Source organism: Rhinatrema bivittatum, chromosome 4, assembly GCF_901001135.1.
Source record: "Rhinatrema bivittatum chromosome 4, aRhiBiv1.1, whole genome shotgun sequence".
In the NCBI taxonomy this organism is placed as follows: domain Eukaryota; kingdom Metazoa; phylum Chordata; class Amphibia; order Gymnophiona; family Rhinatrematidae; genus Rhinatrema; species Rhinatrema bivittatum.
This window is the reverse complement of record NC_042618.1, coordinates 380265950-380284940: the sequence shown is the minus strand read 5'-3', so window position 1 is coordinate 380284940 and position 18991 is coordinate 380265950. Positions and strand designations below refer to the sequence as shown.

The 18991-nt window shown below is 44.9% G+C and overlaps 1 protein-coding gene across 3 annotated transcripts in view; it reads left to right on the top strand.

Moving 5' to 3' along the window:
* The window catches only part of TASOR (transcription activation suppressor), a 387184-nt gene that overhangs the window by 216815 nt on the left and 151378 nt on the right, over window positions 1-18991 (top strand). For all 3 annotated transcript variants that reach the window (XM_029600919.1, XM_029600917.1, XM_029600918.1), the window contains 2 exons: window positions 4243-4676; window positions 18080-18224. In XM_029600919.1, the coding sequence (XP_029456779.1) occupies window positions 4243-4676; window positions 18080-18224 (579 nt within the window). The remainder of the gene's footprint in view (window positions 1-4242; window positions 4677-18079; window positions 18225-18991) is intronic.

Below are 18991 nucleotides of genomic sequence, written 5' to 3'. Positions count from 1 at the left end.
GCCTTGATGTGGTGTCATTTTGCCACAGTTGCACTTTGGGGGGGCCGGGACTTTGGTGGGACCTCCGGAGAACAGTGAGAAAAGGGCATGTGGCTGGGTTGGCTCCGGGGGGGAGGGGGGTCAGGAGCCGACGCCCATTTTGGCAGGACGTGCAGACTGCCGTTTCTGAGCCCCAGGGGGGGGGGGGGGTTGGAGAGGTGCTTGGGAAGGGAGTCAATCCTGGAGGACTTTTCCACAGGCTTTTTGCTTCTCCTTCATAAGACTTATTTAGCCCAGAAGGTGTTAGGGAGCAAAGAGGCTTTTGCCTAGGAAATCCTAGACGGCGAAGAAGGCTAGAGGGCCTGTGGAGTCAGGAGGGATCCTGCGGATGCTGAGTCTCTGGCGACGCCTGGAGGAGGGTGATTTGTTGGATAGCCTGGATGATCCTGCCTAGCTCCAAGGGAGTCTGGGGGCACTGGACAAGGACCCTGTGAGTGCCCTGGGAGATCCAACACAAAACCTGGACAGAGATCAATTGTTGTCTTAGGGGATCCCATGCAAGATGCGGATGCTCAGAACCCGGAAGTGGTTCCGGTCGCAGAAGGAGATGACCCGCGAGTGGTTCGGCTGTTCCACAGAGAGGAGCTGGGTTCACTGATTTCCCCAGGTTCTGGAGGAGCTCGGCATCAAAGATGTCCAGGAAGACTCAGACAAGGAAGGAGTGTGAATCCGCTCCTGAAGGGATTGTGGGGACGACCTACTTCTTTTCCGTTACCAAAGCAGGTGAAGTTGGTGGATCGGGAGTGGGAAACTTCTGAGGGTGGCCTGAAGGTCACGAGAGCTATGGGGAAATTACCAGTACAGAATGCTATCTTTTAGACTCGCAGAAGCACTCAGTATTCACCATATGTCTAGAATAGTAGCAGCTCAACTAAGGAAACAAAATGTACAGGTATTTCCATACTTAGATCAACTAATATCAACTACATCCTTTGAAGAGTTAATCTGAGATTCTATATTATTGATAAAGACTATGCACTACCTAGGCTTCCTCATCAATTACAAAAAATCCACATTCACAACTAAACTGCATCTGGAGTTCATAGGCATGCATATCAAAGTAAAGGCATATTTTCAAATGTAGAAAGCAAACAAATTGATCAGCTTAGCAAAGGAAGTGAAAAAGAGTGAAAATACATGATTACTAGGACACATGGCATCAACAGTCAGACACACCAATGGCACACCTAAAGATAAGCGCAATGGCAAGTAAAGAGCAATTGGAATAAGCTTGTTCAACCACTAAACAACCGTCTAAACAATGAAATGAGAAATTCACTTTCATAGTGGACATTCAAGAAGAACTTTTTATGTGGTCAAAATTTCCACCCAGAAACTATATATAGACTATACCGATGACTGATGCATCTCATCGTGGATGGGGGAGCACATCTCAATATCATCTGTACATAAAGCAAATGGTCAAAAGAAGAATCTTCATATCAGTTCTAATAGGACCGAAATCAATTTTCAACGAACCAAGAACATTCAAACCTTGGCTGAACAACAAAACCATACAAATCCAGACTGACAGCCAGGTAGCCATATTCTATATAAACAAGTAGAAAGGAACAGGATCCTAGCTAAATGGAATAGGGCAAATGAAAGGAAAACTCAGCAATCTGCCTATCATGAAAGAACATTAATAGATGACGGCTATCTCTAGAATTCCTGCAAGGGGACTGGATTAGGGTTGGCCCTTAACTCCCCAAAAGTGCAGGTCGTGGTTGTCTGTCAGAGGCTAGTTGATGGATAGACCCTTACCTCATTTACTTCTGGGAGTGAAGCATATTCACTCTGTCAGTATCTACCTGGAATCTGAATTTGCTACAATATACCAGGTTGGTCATCCCTTTGAGCCTCTGAAAAGAGGCATCACTTAATCTGCTTGCACTTTTAGGGAGTTAAGGGCCAACCCTTATCCAATCCCCCTGCAGGAATTCTAGAGGTAGCTGGCACAGATGTTCCTCTCACCAACATCTTAACAGAGCACCAAATCGCAAGTTTCCAAACTCTCACAGCAAGAATGGGGACATTTTCTTGTACCACAAAAAGGTGGTTACAACCTTTTGGAGAATATCCTCTAACAGATGAGTGCTCTCAAGGGCAAATTGTAAGACACAACCTGAGACACATCCTCATGAACTGCCAGAGCCTGAAGAGTAGGCCCCCATGTTGTCAACAATAGCGGATTCCTTTCAGCATCCTCACTAGATCCACATATCAGGAGCTACCAATAAACACTAGCCCAGATACCTAGAAATCTTCTAAGCTGCAGGCTCTGGTGTAGGGATCCCTTTTTTTGGGTGTTTCATACGAAGCCAATGCGCCCTCCAAGGAATGACTAGGTATGTGCAAACATTTTTTTCATGCGAGTAGCAATTTTTTCAATCAATTTTTGAGCACCAGTATTAATGGTGCATTTCTGTATAGAGCACAAAGAAAAATTTATGTGAGCGACCATGTAAAACCTGTGAGCGATGCTTCGAAAAGTATGAGCAATTGCTCACATGCTCAGCTTAGAGGGAACTATGGACGAGGCAATGGAGATTTGCATGGTTCCTTTGTTTCTTCCTAAGGTGGTTTTGCCCTTTTTCATCTTAACTGGATGACATGTCTCTATTCTTTTCAAAAGAATTTGGTGGAAAAGAGTATGCTCAACTTAGTTATTTAAATGTTTGAGTATTTCTCAGTATTTATAGGTCACTAATAGTTGCAGAACCTTGGAGCATTATTTTTTTCTATTTAATGGTACTTGATCGTGCAAAGCAGCTTACAAGGCCAAGAAATTGCTGCTTCCCAAGAATTGAGGGCATAGACTACCATGATGCAGGCGGCTTCGTGGGTACAACTTGGCCTGGTGTCATCTTTAGAGATTTGCAGAGTGGTGGCTTAGTCTTTCTTGCATGCTTCTTCAAAGCACTGTCATCTCTTCCTTTGAGCCAGGGAAGGGATGTCCTTTGATTCAGAAGTCTTGAGAGTGGACTTTGCATTGTTTCATCCAGTGGAGGAATAACTTGGGTACATCCAATGCGCATAAACTGGTCTTGCGGGATGAAGGAGAAATTGATTCTTTCCTGATAATTTCCTTTCTTTGAGTCCAGCCGCGCACCAGTCCAGAACCCTCCCTATTCTGCCAGTTGTATTACGGTATTCTCCTGATTCATTTTCAGAATAACTGTGTGCTAGTCTGTGCAATGGATATTAAGGTGGTAAGCCTTACTAAGGAATTCAGAATATGTTCCGTTTCTTTTCTGTCTGTTCTCCCTTGGAAGCCATGTGGTTTTGCATAGAGAGTTAGGGCAAGGTGAATATTAAAAATAGGTAATTTAGCTTGCTATATAGATAGGCTCCACTGCTGACCTCAGCCAGTCAGTATTCTATCTAAGCTGATGTCAGCAAGCCTGTTGGCCTCTGTCTCCATCTGTTGGGAGGCATAAACTCATGCATCTGGACTTCTCTGGCTGGACTCGAGGAAAGGAAATTCAGGTAAGAATTAATTTCTCCTTCTAAAGCTGCAAATGTGCTTTGCACTTTTACTGCTACTTTAATGCACTATATATAAACCATCTTGAATGAATTTCATCTTCAGAAAGGCAGATAATAAATCCATATAAAAGACTAAAATATGTGCTGAAATAACTGCAGAAGTGTTCATCTATAAAAATGAATCCATGAAGTCACAAAGAAGGGAACTCTAAAAAAAAAATAAATAATAATAATAAATAAATAAGAAAATAAAAATAAAATAAAAAAAATAAAAAAAAAAATATATATATCTCAGAATTGTTTATGCTAGAATTTAGTTTAAATTTCTAACACTTCTTACACAGAGCTTAGCTTTATCTAGAATGACTGAGACCAAACCCATTATGGATAATGGGAGGGGGGTTTTTTTTGCAGATAAAGGACACATTAAGCTAATCAGTTTTTGGATAGCTATTTTTACAGATAATGGTTAACTGTTTAGGGACTGTAGGGTGTGTTTTTTTTCCCTCTAAAGAGTTTTCAGTTAATGTATCTTTTGAAACATGGAGGTATACTATATTAGAAACAGCCATTTTTATATGTATGTGTGTTTGATGTCATAGTTCCTGTTAAACAAATTGTCTAGCTGGGGTTTTTTGTGTGTTTACAAATACTAACTAAACTCTTTATCCTCAAAGTTTGGTTTTGTTTTGACTTTTTTTTCCCTTTTTAAAGGAGAAAGAATGTCAGAAACGTCAGAGTCCGTTATGTCACTCATCAGTGGACTTGGTGGAAAGGATACTGACATGAGGCAGCAGGAGTTCTCAGATTCTCCAGTTCCAGACATACCTGGCCTGATTAAATTGCTTTTTGAAACAGTTGCAAGTTCAGGACATTTGAATCCTTCATTGGTCCGGTCTGTAAACCAGGTTTTGGGACTAAATACTGATCAAACTAATGAACTTATAAGACAAAAGCATGAATATAAATGCATTCCAGTGCAAAATATTATGGGACAGGACCATACCACCCATGTTGATCACATAGCTTTTAAAGACCCACAAAGTCCAGAGCCTTCTGAAAATGATAGATCATGCATATCTTACCCTTTTGATGACTCCCAGGTTACTCCAAGTGAAGTAGGTGTTGAACGCACACTGCATATAAAAGTAAGTATGCAAATAAGGAACAGATCCTATATTAAGGATTGTAAGTTGACCCATAAGAACTGTATAATTCTCTTCTGGCCTCTAAGGTAGCACTTCAACCTAGCCAACTTGGTACCTTAAAATAAAATGTAAATAACTTCAGAAACAGTACTTAGCTCTGAATTAGAGGAAAAAACTTTCTTTGAGTTCCTGTTAGTGTACATTGGCTCCCTCTCCAAATCACTAGGCTTTAGAGTGAGAGCTCCTCTGGGGGAGAGCAAGAGTTATCCTTATGGAGAATATAATGTTATAGTTAGAAAGCTATTTACTCTTACAGCTATAGAGTGCTATAATTTAGCATTTTGTATACTCGCAGAGGTCGATATTCAGTGCTATTTAGCAAGATAAGCTTAAACTTATACAGATAAGTGGCAATATCTGAATATCTGGCCACATTTAGCAGTTGCTACTTAGCTAGGTAACCTATGGTGGGTGGGATGGGGGCATTCTAGGGAGGAGCTATTTATCCATCTAATGCAGCTGGTTAAGTGGTAATATTCAGCCTTACTAAACTAAACAAGTTAGATCTACAATTGAGCAGGTCTGAAGTTAGCTAGATAAACATCCAGCTAACTAGTGGTGCAGCCATGCCACTGAATATCTAACTTTCCGAGCAAGCTATCTTTGAATATCTACCTCGCATGGTTTATTTCAATTTATCCGACATTGAATCTCCTTAGGTTGAAGCACTTTGTAAATATTAACACGTTCAGAAACACGATATTATCCCAGGACAAGCAGGATGCTAGTCCTCACATATGGGTGACGTCAGTAACGGAGCCCTAGTGCGGGAAAACTTCTGTCAAAGTTTCTAGAAACTTTTGACTGACAGCCTGAGGCTACTGGGCATGCTCAGCATGCCATGATATTCTCTGCCACAGGGGTCTCACTTCAGTCTTCGTTTTTCCGCGCAGCTGGACAGCAGCACGGATATCGGAGCCCTCTGAGTTACCTCAGTGTTACAATTCTAGTATATACTTCTCTCCATTAGGGGTCTCAAAATTTTTTTTCCTATATCACCAGCTGGTGAATTATTTCGTTTTTTTCAAAAAAAAAAACAAAAACTGAATTCAATTTTCTGTCATCGGCGGCCGTCGATGTCAAGATGTCCTCAGGGTTCAAAAAATGCCCGAATTGTAACCGCACAATGTCGGTTACCGATCCGCACGAAGAGTGCGTTAGATGTCTCGGAGAAAAACATGACATTTCATCGTGTGAGAAATGTCAAGAGATGACTCCAAAAGGCCGTAAGCTCCGCCAGGAGAAGATCCAACAGCTATTCAGCTTACAACTGACTCCTTCTCCAGCTACTTCTTCGAAATCTTCGCCATCTGGAGTATCGAAAAAGGTACTGTTAAAAAAGCGCCGAACTGACGGTTCCGGAGATAAATCCTCCCCTACCCCGTCGACATCTTCGATACGCTCGGCAGTAGACGTCCGGCCTAAACACAAACATCACCACAGACACGCCCCGACCTCACCGTCGGCACTTGACCGAGGAGAACCGTTACCAAAACGGCCTAAACTTACTATACCCTCGGTGCCTGAAGGGCTTACTCCGACGTCACTTCCACAGCATACGGAGGCATCGACACTTCCACCGGTGGCACCACCTTCGTTGATGCCACAGGACATCGCAGCCTACATAAGAGGCAGTTTTACAAGCGATTAAGGAACAACTACCGGCACCTCTGCCGATGCCGGTGACGTCCCCTTTAACATCGACTTCACCGATGCCGGTACAATCAGTACCGAAGTCTCTTCCATCGATGGTGCCAGCGATTCCGGGACATTTCCCGATGCCGGGTGCTCTCTCGATGCCGGGCACGAGCCCGATGCCGGCCATTGCCTCGACAACGGAGGCTTACTCGACATCGGCCACCGGATCTATTCCACTCATTGCCATGTCGACAACAAATACAGCACCGCAAGGCTCCGTCCGGCTTCCGGATTCGTTCCTTCCTCCAGAGCGAATGACTGCATTCACCTCGATGCCCTCATTGATGCCTGTTTTTTCATCCAGTATACCATCGATGCTTCCTGCTCGTTTTCATCAGGCATCGCCGTATACACCCACCATGGGTACCGAGCAGTCATCGAGAAACAAGACACCGATGTCAGCGATGACAAAGACCAAATCTACGATGCCGCTTTCCTCTATAGAGGATCCATCATCTGAAGCAAGATTATACTCAATACTTCAGAAGAAATATCAGGATCTTCTGGATTCTTTACCTTCAAACCTGGTGGAAGAGGAGGCTTCTCCACAAGAACCCATTCCAGGACCTTCTGGTGTACCTCCTCCACATCCAGCTAAAAAAAACAGGTCCTCATACTCCAGAATATGATTCCTGGAGCGACACACAATCTGACACCTCAGAAACCTTCATGTCTGACCCATCTCCTCCTCATCCAAGAAAGCAGTCTCCACCAGAAGACCTTACTTTCTCCTCTTTTATCCAAGAGATGGCCGACTCCATTCCATTTAAATTAGAATCTGAGCAGGATCTCCGTCACCAAACTCTTGAGGTGCTACAATTCGTAGATCCCCCCCAAGCAAGTCATGGCAATACCTATCCATGATATTCTTCTTCAACTTCAACAAAGAATGTGGGAACATCCTTGCTCTGTTCTTCCCATCAATAAAAGAATGGACTCCACCTATTTAGTCCAACCTGCACCGGGTTTCCAGAAATCCCAACTGCCGCATTCTTCTGTGGTGGTAGAATCAGCACAGAAAAAAGCAAAAAGATCAAGAGTGCACTCCTCTAATCCTCCAGGGAAGGATAATAGGTTCTTGGACACATTTGGAAGAAAGGTTTTTCAAGGTGCAATCCTCAATTCTAGAATTGCAGCCTACCAATTGTACATCACACAGTACCAAAGAAACCTCTGGAAGCAGATGGAGGAGTTCATACCATCCTTGCCCCAAGAATTCAGAGAGCCAGCACAACATCTCATACAAAAAGCTTTTGAAGCCGGCAAACATGAAGTAAGAGCCGCCTATGACTCATTTGAGACAGCCTCAAGGGTGGCAGCTTCTGGCATAAGTGCTCGCAGATGGGCCTGGTTAAAAGCATCAGACCTCAGAACAGAGGTCCAAGAAAAGTTAGTAGACCTACCCTGTGCAGGGGATAACTTATTTGGCACAAAAGTTCAAGAAGCGGTCTCCCAACTTAAAGAGCATACGGAGACCTTAAGGCAGTTATCTTCCATGCCTCATGTTCCACTACCCACGCTGTACGTCGTACCCAGCGAAGGGATATTCGCAGGCCCTATTACCGTCCTAAAAGATACTATCCACCGGCAACAAGGCCTCGCCAACCAAGATCCCAGAACAGGCCACAACCTCGCCAACAAAGAACAACCAGACCTGCACCTCCTGCTCAAACAGGTCCCACAACTGGTTTTTGAAAACATCTCCAGAGAACCCAGCCAATCTCTGAATCCTCACTCCCACTTACCGTGGGGGGGCAGATTATCCCATTTCTACAGCACATGGAAAACCATAACGACAGATCTATGGGTTCTTTCCATCATATTCCACGGCTACAAGCTCAATTTCCTAACAATACCTACAGAGCTTCAAGCACCTCTGATTCCTCCCAGCAGAAATCACATTCCTCAACTTCAAATAGAATTATCCACCCTTCTGAAATCCAGGGCCATAGAGCCAGTGCCCCAGTCTCAGCAGGGCAAAGGATTCTACTCCCGATATTTCCTCATTCCAAAGAAATCAGGAGGCCTACGGCCCATCCTAGACCTCAGAAATCTAAACAAATTTCTAATAAAGGAAAAGTTCAGAATGGTCTCCCTAGGTACCATGCTTCCACTCCTTCAAAAGGAAGATTGGCTTTGTTCTCTGGATCTTCAAGATGCATATGCTCACATCCCAATATTTCCTCCTCATCGCAAATATCTGCGTTTCATGGTAGGTCATCAACATTTCCAATACAGAGTACTGCCCTTCGGACTCGCCTCTGCTCCCAGAGTATTCACAAAATGTCTGGCAGTAATAGCAGCACACTTACACAAACAAGGTGTTCATGTCTTCCCATATCTAGACGATTGGCTCATCAGGAGTCAGTCTCAACAAGGAGCAATCAATTCTCTCAATCAAACCATTGCTCTACTTCACGCCATGGGATTTCTCATAAATTATCAAAAATCCCACCTCACACAGTCTCACTTGCTCCAATTCATAGGAGCAGAGTTGAACACCATCCTTGCAAAGGCGTTTCTACCCGAGGATCGAGCAGAAACATTAGCCTTCCTAGCACGCTCGATTCTCTCAAGCACGCACACAACAGCTCATCGTATTCTAATTCTACTAGGCCACATGGCCTCCACAGTTCATGTCACTCCTATGGCAAGTCTAGCCATGAGAGTAACCCAATGGGCATTACGGTCACAATGGATCCAAGCCATTCAACCGCTACATTCTCCAATTCAGGTAACCCACCAACTATGCTCTTCGCTCCTTTGGTGGATCAACACGGACAACTTGCGCAAGGGCTTACCCTTCCAACAACCAGTTCCACAAATTACTTTAACTACAGATGCATCCACCTTGGGTTGGGGAGCTCACATAGACAATCTCCAAACTCAAGGAACGTGGACAAAACTCGAAGCAACATATCAAATCAATTTTCTGGAACTTCGAGCTATACGTTATGCACTGCATGCGTTCAAGGATTGTCTTTCACACAAGACTATTCTGATTCAAACAGACAATACAGTAGCCATGTGGTACATCAACAAACAGGGAGGTACGGGCTCGTATCTCCTGTGTCAGGAAGCTGCACAAATTTGGGGCTGGGCCCTGAATCACTCAATGTTCCTACGAGCCACTTATCTGGCAGGCATACACAATGTCGTAGCGGATCGACTCAGTCGTCAAGTCCAACCACACGAATGGTCCCTGGATCCTGCAGTAGCGACCAGAATATTCCAAAGTTGGGGGCAACCAACGATAGACCTTTTTGCGTTACATCTCAATCACAAAGTGGACAAGTTCTGTTCTCTACACAAACAGAAGAACCAACCAGCCAAGGACGCCTTTGCTCTGCCTTGGAACTCAGGCCTACTATACGCGTATCCTCCAATACCACTCATAACCAAAACTCTTGTGAAACTACAACAGGACAAGGGGTCCATGATACTCATAGCCCCGTATTGGCCTCGACAAGTATGGTTCCCCACACTGTTGGATCTCTCAGTCAGGGATCCAATTCGACTGGGCATAGCTCCCACTCTCATAACTCAGGATCAGGGCCGGTTACGACATCCCAACCTTCAGTCCCTATCCCTGACAGCATGGATGTTGAAAGTTTGAAATTGCAACCCCTCAATCTTTCAACTCATATTTCGCAAGTACTCATAGCTTCACGTAAACCTTCCACAAGAAAGAATTACGCTTCCAAATGGAAAAGATTCACCTACTGGTGCAAGCAAAACAACATTGATCCTTTCACTTGCACCATTACTTCACTACTAGACTACTTATACCATCTTTCAGACTCTGGTCTTCAAACTGCATCCGTAAGAGTTTAAGTGCAATCTCAGCTTACCATAATAAGGTAGAAGATGCACCAATTTCCACACAACCTCTCGTCAGCAGATTTATGAGAGGTTTAACTCAACTCAAACCACCAATTCGACCTCCAGTCGCGGAATGGGACTTGAATCTGGTATTAACAAGACTTATGCGTTCTCCTTTCGAACCCATAGCCTCCTGTGAGATTAAATTTCTCACATGGAAGACTATCTTCCTCATAGCCATTACATCAGCTAGAAGAGTTAGTGAATTACAAGCACTGGTCACGTACGCGCCCTACACAAGGTTTTTCCTCGACAAAGTGGTCCTCCGTACACATCCAAAATTCCTTCCCAAAGTGGTCACGGAATTCCACTTGAACCAATCCATAGTTTTACCCACGTTTTTTCCAAGACCTCACTCTCACCAAGGAGAAGCAGCCTTGCATACTTTGGACTGTAAACGTACTCTGTCCTTTTATTTAAACCGAACTGCAGTTCATAAAAAAATCCAATCAGCTCTTTGTATCTTATGATCCAAACAAACCAGGTAAAGCAGTGGGTAAACATACTCTATCCAATTGGCTAGCGGATTGCATACAGTTTTGCTATGAAAAAGCAGGCCTTCCTCTCCAAGGGCGAGTAAAGGCACATTCAGTAAGAGCAATGTCAACCTCAGTAGCACACTACCGTTCAGTGCCAATACTTGACATATGTAAAGCAGCAACATGGACTTCTCTTCACACTTTTGCAGCTCATTACTGCTTAGACAAGCAGGGAAATCAAGATTCAGCCTATGGACAATCTGTCTTAAAGAACTTATTTCCAGTTTAAACCCAACTCCTTCTGCAACCAAATTCATGCTCTTTTTGGCTGGTTCATTTCCACAACAACACATAACTGTTGCCTTCATATTAAATGACTCAGCCTCTAGCTTGCTAATCACCCATATGTGAGGACTAGCATCCTGCTTGTCCTGGGATAAAGCAAAATTGCTTACCTTGTAATAGGTGTTATCCCAGGACAGCAGGATGTAGTCCTCACGGAACCCACCCGCCACCCCGCGGAGTTGGGCCTTCCTATTTTTCTAATCTTATTTTGCTAATGCTTATTGCTACATACAAGACTGAAGTGAGACCCCTGTGGCAGAGAATATCATGGCATGCTGAGCATGCCCAGTAGCCTCAGGCTGCCAGTCAAAAGTTTCTAGAAACTTTGACAGAAGTTTTCCCGCACTAGGGCTCCGTTACTGACGTCCCCCATATGTGAGGACTACATCCTGCTGTCCTGGGATAACACCTATTACAAGGTAAGCAATTTTGCTGTATCAGAAGTCCTTGAGGAAACTTAAAAATATCATATTCACTTGGTAAACTTTCTGAATACATTTAAGAGGATGGATTGTGATGGCAACAGCAGGTTAAGTTATCCTACAAGCTATATTTAACAAAAACTAATTGCAAATTGGTGTGAGAGTTTACTTTAGGTGCAAAGTTTTGTTTGGGGTTTTTTTTTTTTTGTTTGTTTGTTTTTAGAAAACAGTTTAGCTTTAAGAAAAGAATGTGGAAGCTAAACTCCTAATCAACTATCTGAAAAACTGCATAATAAATAGTAGTAGAGACATAACAGCTAACAAAGTACAGATAGATCAGTATATCATCTAAGGTCCCAAGTTTGTGAGCTGGTAAATCTAAACATTGAAATATTCTGTACTAATATACAGGAGAAAATAATTACTCATATTTAATTAAAAAAAAAAAATAGAACTAGAGATTCTGTAATTTGTATTTGCTGTACTCTGCAGATTGTAAGCTAGTTTAGCTTCTTTTAGTTTTTTTGGGGGATTTTTTTTTTTCATTTTAAAAGCAATAAATTTATTTTAAAGACAGAAGAGCAATTCTGAGGACAAGCAGGGTGGTAGTTGTCTTCACACATGGGAGACATCAGATGGAGCCCAGACACTGAAAACTTATGTCAAAGTTTCTAGAACTTTGGCTTGGCACACCAAGCATGCCCTATACAACACGTGGTCCCTCTCGAGTCTCTCTTTCTGCGGAGCTGCAGCATCACAGTTCGTGAGCTCTAATCTTTGCCTTTTTAGCTGTTTTGGGGGAAACTTTCTCTTATCGCTTCACTTGGTTTTTGATTTTTTTTTTAGACTCTGGGTACCTCTGTCCATTCCTGATAGCGTTCTCCTAGTCAGGATTTTCGTCAATTATTGGAAAGCTTTCTTTCGCGGTTGATTCCCCTGTGGCGGCAATGCCTCTGTGCCTGCTGGCCATCAATGCCTGCCGCCATCTATTTTGATTGTGTCCCTTTTATTTTATTCTGTCAGTCTACTCCAGGCCAAGGACGTCAGGTTCCTCATCGTCTGCCTCTGCGTCGGTTCCCGTCAATGCACCAGTACATGCTGCAGTACCCCTGAAGCCAACCCCACGGTGAGGAGTGCCAGTTCCCCATCGGTGCTGGGGATCCGCAATAGTCTCCACCGGCCCTGATGCCAGTCACTGATCCACCTTGTAGATCCAAAGAGAATCTGGCCAACACTCCTTCCTCCCAGTCTGTGTTGGCATAAACAGCATTCAAGGAGGAGCTGGAGCGATGAATCCAGCTAGCGTTGGAATGGGCAATGCAGGTCATCGGCCTTGTGTTTCCGATGGCACCGGAGCCAGTACAGTCTGTCCTGGAACCACTGCTGGAGAAGCTCAGTGCACTCACTGGTGTTACCAACCCAACTGGTGTCAGTTCCCAGGATGGCGTCAGTGCCCACTAGGCACCACAGCCTCCCTTTACCGATGTGGTTGTTGCCAGTTCCTTGGAGGAAGCTCCACCTAGGCCGGCAGAGGTGCCAAGGCTTATAGCCCCTGTCCAGGTTTGCTGGTGCCTGAACCTTTGGACGAAGGCCAAATGCCTACGGCACCATCCCCTGTTGCTTAAAGTGAGGATGAGGGTCTCTATGACCCCTGGGGGGATGACACCATGGAGTTGTCCTCTGAGGATCTCCCATCTGACCCTTTTCCTCCAGAAGAGCGAAGGAAGTCTCCACCTGAGTGAGGACTTAGCCTTTGCAGGTTTTGTGATGGTGATGGCGGAAGCTATCCAATTTCAGTTACTGACTGAGGAGGATGCCAGGCACAAAATGCATGAGATCCTCCAGTTCGTAGAGCCTCCTAAGGAGATTGTTGCAGTCCTGGTACACGATATTAAGGGAGTTGCTGCTTAGGATAGGGAACACCCCCTCACAGTGCCTCCCATTAACAAGAAGGTTGATGGGGATCTACCTCATTCAAAGGCCACTGGATTCGATAAGTGTCAGCTGCCCCACCAGTCAGTGGTGATTGAATCTGCTCTCGAGAGCCAAGCATTGTCTGACCTATTCCTCTGTGCCCTCGGGGAAGTACCACAGAGCAATGGATGCTCTTGGGAGAAAAGTGTTTCAGGGGGCCATGCTCATTGCGCCTGCATAGCTTCCTATCAGCTTTATATGAGTCAGTACTCGCAGGACATCTGGAAGTAAGTGCAGGAGGAGGCCGAGCAGCTGCCTCAAGAGCAGCAGGACACCCTCATGATGCTGGTGCATTAAGGGCTTGGAGTGTAGAAAACACGAGGTTCGAGCAACCTTATTATGTTTTTGAGACAACATAGAGGTTCTCTAACAGCGGGAATCTGCACCTGCAGAATGGCATGGCTGTGGGCCTAGGATCCCCAACCATGTACTGGGGAGAATCTCTTCAGAGAGAAGGGTGAGGGATGTGGTGGCCCAGCTCCGGAACCATCATGAAACCCTCCAACTCTCTGCCAGCACTCTGGACCCATCCTCTAGGAGGTTAGCAAGATCGGTGCAGAGGAAGTCTTTCACAAGAGGAAGTACTATCCTCTGCCCCCTTGCTCCTGTCATCAGCACCAGGGCTCCTGCCACCATCCCAGCAGCAAAGATCCCCTCAAGCCGCAGCCGGTGCTTCAATTTAACTCCACTCAAAGGGTGAGGTTTTGATTGGGTTTTAAGGGGCGAAGGCCAGTCACCAGTACTTGGGATGTTTGACCCTCTGATCGGGGGCAGACTGAGGTTCTTTGCAAACCAATGGCCCAGTATAAACTGGGAACTGACACCAGCTGGGTTGGTAACACCAATGAGTACACTGAGCTTCTCCAGCATGGGTTCTTTCCATTGTCCGTCAAGGGTACCAATTGAACCTAATGGGTGTCCCGCCAAATTACCCTATGAGCACAATTTGGGGGTCAGTAGCGCATCAGGGAGGTACTGTTAACTGAGCTGTCCTCCTTCTTAATAGCCAGAGCGGTTGACCCTGTCTCACCAGGGAAAAGAGAGGGGGAATTTTACTCCAGGTACTTCCTGATTCTGAAGAAAACAGGAGGACTCCATCCCATCCTAGATCTAAGGGCCTTGAACAAATTTCTCAAAAAAGAAAAGTTCAAGGTGGTTTCCCTGGGCATCTTGATCCCCCCCCCCTTTTACAAAAAGGGGACTGGCTTTGCTACTTCGATCTAAAGGACACACACACTCAAATCAAGATCTTCCCTAGTCACAAGAATTATTTCCAATTTGTGATGGGGAAAACGGCACCTCCAGTACTGGGTGTTGCCGTTTTGGACTAGCATCAGCCCAACAAGTATTCATAAAATGCCTCGCTGTAGTGGGGGCGCACCTCTGCAGGTTTGGGGGTGCATGCGTTCCTTTATCTGTATGATTGAGATGTGCTCTTGACCAGCCAGACAGGGACTGTTGGGTCCATGCACTTGACCATCCGGGTGTTGGAGTCACTAGGGTTCGTCATCAACTACCCAAAGTCCTATCTCGGCCCATCACCTCAACTGGACTTCATAGGAGTCATGCAAGGCACAGCCAAGGCCTTCCTGCCTCGTCAAAGAGCCATCATGATGAAGACCATCGCGGCAGAGATTCAGCAAAGCCAGCAGGTATCAGCCTGGCACATGTTGAGGCTTTTGGTTCATATGGCCACAACAGTCCATGTCACTTCCTTGGCATGATTATACATGCGCAGAGCCCAATGGACCCTAAGGTTGCAGTGGTGGCAAGCCATGCAGAACCTCCATGTAGGCTCTGCGTGACTTGCCACCAATTAAGTGGTAGGTATTAAAATAACCGTGCACCATACTCAAATGTCAGTTTAATTGCATCGAAATAGTATCGCTGCCAGCCTTCCTTAGTCTGCTCTTCCTCCCTGGCAGGGTCACCTTTCCTTCCAGCTCCAGTTCTGTCTCCCCATCCTTGTCAACGAAGGTCAAGCTAATAGTGGCATGATGGCCTGAAGGTCGAGATTTAAACTGCCACTTCTTAACAATCTGTTTCTCTGGAACACCTGAGTCACCCTGCCACTCTGGGACTCCTTGTCCTGGTGGCGGTTACTTTCTGATCTGGAGCAGGGGATCTCTTTTCAAAGTCTTCCCACCCAAATTGTCCTAACCACAGATTCATCTACCCTGGGCTGAGGAGCTCATGTAGATGGGCTCTGCACCCAGGGTCTCTGGTCTGCTCAGGAAAGCTGTTGTCAAGTACTTGCTATGGGCTTTCAGAGATTGGCTGTCCAACAGTTATCCTGATCCAAACTGACAACTGGGAAGCTATGTGATATGTCAGCAAGCAGTGTGGTATGGTATCGTACCCCCTATGTCAGGAAGCAATCCATATCTGGTCATTGGCACCTTTCCATAGTGTGGTGCTCAGGGCCATGTACCTGCCAGGACAGAGAACGTGGTAGCGGAAAGACTGAGTTGTGCCTTTAGACCCATGAGTGGTTCCTGGACCCGGGAGTCAGACACCAAACCGGCCTCTGACGCCCTTGCCTGTCATTGCGGAAAGAGTCTTCTGTAGGCGTATCCTTGAAGATTCGCGAGGACAAGGACTATGATCCTCATAGCCCTTATTGGCTGAGACAAGTCTGGTTTTCACTCCTACAGGAGTTGTCCATCTGGACACTGATCTGTCTGGGAACTTCCTCAGATCTCATCACGCAAGATAGAGGCAGGTTGTGACATCCCAATCTCCAGGCTCTGTCGCTCCTAGCCTGGATGTTGAGAGATTAATTCTGCAACCACTCGATCTCTCGGGAGGTGTCTTGGGTCCTGGTGGCTTCCAGAAAGCTTACCACTAGAAAGTCCTATGGACTGAAGTGGAGGAGGTTTTCCATGTGGTGTGAGTAGAAGTCCCTAGATCCGTTCTCTTGCCCACACAAAAACTGCTTGATTAACTTCTACACCTATTGGAAGCTGGCTTAAAAATCAGCTCCGTTAGTCCATCTCTGTGGAATTGGCGCACACCACACCTCTCTGTACATTTTATAGTTGTACAGTTCATGCGGGACCTGCTTCAGTTGAAGCCTCCCCTAAGGCTGCCTGCTGTGTCTTGGGACCTTAACGTGGTGTTAGCTCAGCTGATGAAAGCTCCTTTTGAGCTGCTGCACACCTATGACCTGGAAGGTTGTATTTTTTGTGACACCTCAGCACGCACGGTCAGCAAGCTCTAGGCCTTAGTGACTTATTCACATGCTGTTTTATCATGATAGGGTGGTCTTGCATACATACACACCCTAAGTTCTTGCCTAAGGTGGTGATGGACTTTAATCTTAACCAGTCCGTCGTCCTGCCAACATTCTTTCCCAGGCCCCATTCACACCAAAATGAATGAACACCGAAAAGTTTGAACTGCAAGCGAGCCTTAGCCTTCTAGCTGGAGCAGACAAAAGCCCATAGACAGTCCACCCACATTTTTTTTAATTTCTTTTGATAGGAATAGGTTGGGCATTGCTGATGCCAAACAGACACTATCCAGTTGGCTAGCAGATTGCATCTCCTCCTGTTATGCCCAGGCGGGACTCTATTTTGGGCGTCATGTCAAGGCTTATTCTGTTAGAGGCATGGCAGCATTGGTGGCCCACTTGCGAGCAGTTCCCATGTAGGAGATCTGCAAGGCTGTGACGTGGAGTTCGCTCCACACATTCACATCTCACTTTGGCCAATCTGTCCTTCAGAATCTGTTTGAGGTGTAGAACCCACCTAGGGCCCATTATTTGGGTTCAGACTCCTCTTGTTACCAATAGCACAATTGTTGTGCCCTTGTTACCTTGTTGGGTATCTGTTGGTCCCCTTTTATTTTGGGGAGCAGCCTGTAGCTAGTGATTCACCCATATGTGAGGGCTACCATCCTACTTATTCTCAGAAAGCAGAGTTGCTTACCTGTAACAGGCGTTCTGAGGACAGCACCCCACCTACCCCCTGGAGTTGGGTTTCTCCTAATTTTGATTTATATCTAATTCTGTGTGTTAAGACTGAAGAAGGGACCCTGTTTGAACTTGTGGTATAGGGAATGCTGGGCATGCTCAGTGTGCAAGTCAAAAGTTCTAGAAACCTTGACATACGTTTTGTGTGTCGGGGCTCCATCTGATGTCGTCCATGTGTGAAGACTAACATCCTGCTGTCCTCTGAGAATACCTGTTACAGGTAAGCAACTCTGCTTTACTAAAATGGGAAAATGATTTGAAAAGAGCGCTTTTTTTTTTTTGTTGTTGTTTAGATGACTTGTGATTAATTTGTAAGTAGATCTTTTGATGGGGTGGCAGTGCTAACATTTTCTTCTTGATGTATTTTCTAATTTAAAAAAAACAACTTGAAATGCATTTGGGCAGATGAGCTGATTAGATAGATGGGCCATATAGTCTCTTTCTATCACCATGTTTGCTTCATCAGAATAAGTTGTTTTAAGCACAAACTTACTGAAGATAAGAATGTCTAGTGGTTTTTGTAATTACTATAAAATTCCTAATCAAAAACTTTTTTTTTTTTTTTTTAAGGATCCAAACACTGAAAGTGTTAGTAGCTTTGATGGTTATAGTCCCTGTCGTAGCACACCCATTGAACATGCGTACCGTAGACAGTATTCTAGCTCAAATCATTTAGGGGATGCTGAAATGCACTGGAAACTGATTCCAATTACAGGTAAGATTTTTTTTTTTCATGTTTCCATATTGTGTTCCTCGGTGTAGGACAGTAAAATGTTAGAATTTTAGAGTCAAACAGCAAATTTTCTCCAAAAAAATATTAACATGGAGCTCTGCTGTAGAACATGACAATGGGGCAAGCTGCTCAAACATGGACACAGGATATAGCATATGTTGGTGCAATTAGAAGGCTCTATTTTTGTTTGAGTTTTATCCTGGTTTAACACAGAATCAGTAAAAACTTCTCTTTCAATTATTGGCACCCTCTTTTCTGCATTTGTTTCTTTAGGCCTCATTTCTTATCTGAAGCAATACCTTGTTAAGGACCCAGAGCCTAGCCTCATGTTGGAACTCATAGTCAGGCTGATGCAATAGAGTGGCTCAGCTGAGCGCACTGTTTAACCCATGATTGGAAGCGGATGTTGGACGTGCAGGTGTTTAATTTCTGACCAGCCCAAAATGTTTACAGAAAAGCAGAAAATACTACTTTGACTTAATACTGTGGCAATATTAAGTTGGAAGAACAAAAAGGACAAGAATGTTAAAAATGAAAATGAAGTGTGCCGGCAGTCAGGTTAGGAAAAGGGATGCTCAGTTAACGAGCATCCCTTTTCCTAACCACTCCTGGGTGCCCGCTGCCAAGGAGATGCTAGGAGCGCATCTCCTTTTTAGCGAGACCCCTCATTTAAATATTCGATCGTGCGCTCAGGAGAGGTGACTGGGTGCACATTAGGAAAGTGGGCGCTCAACACGGAGTGCCCGTTT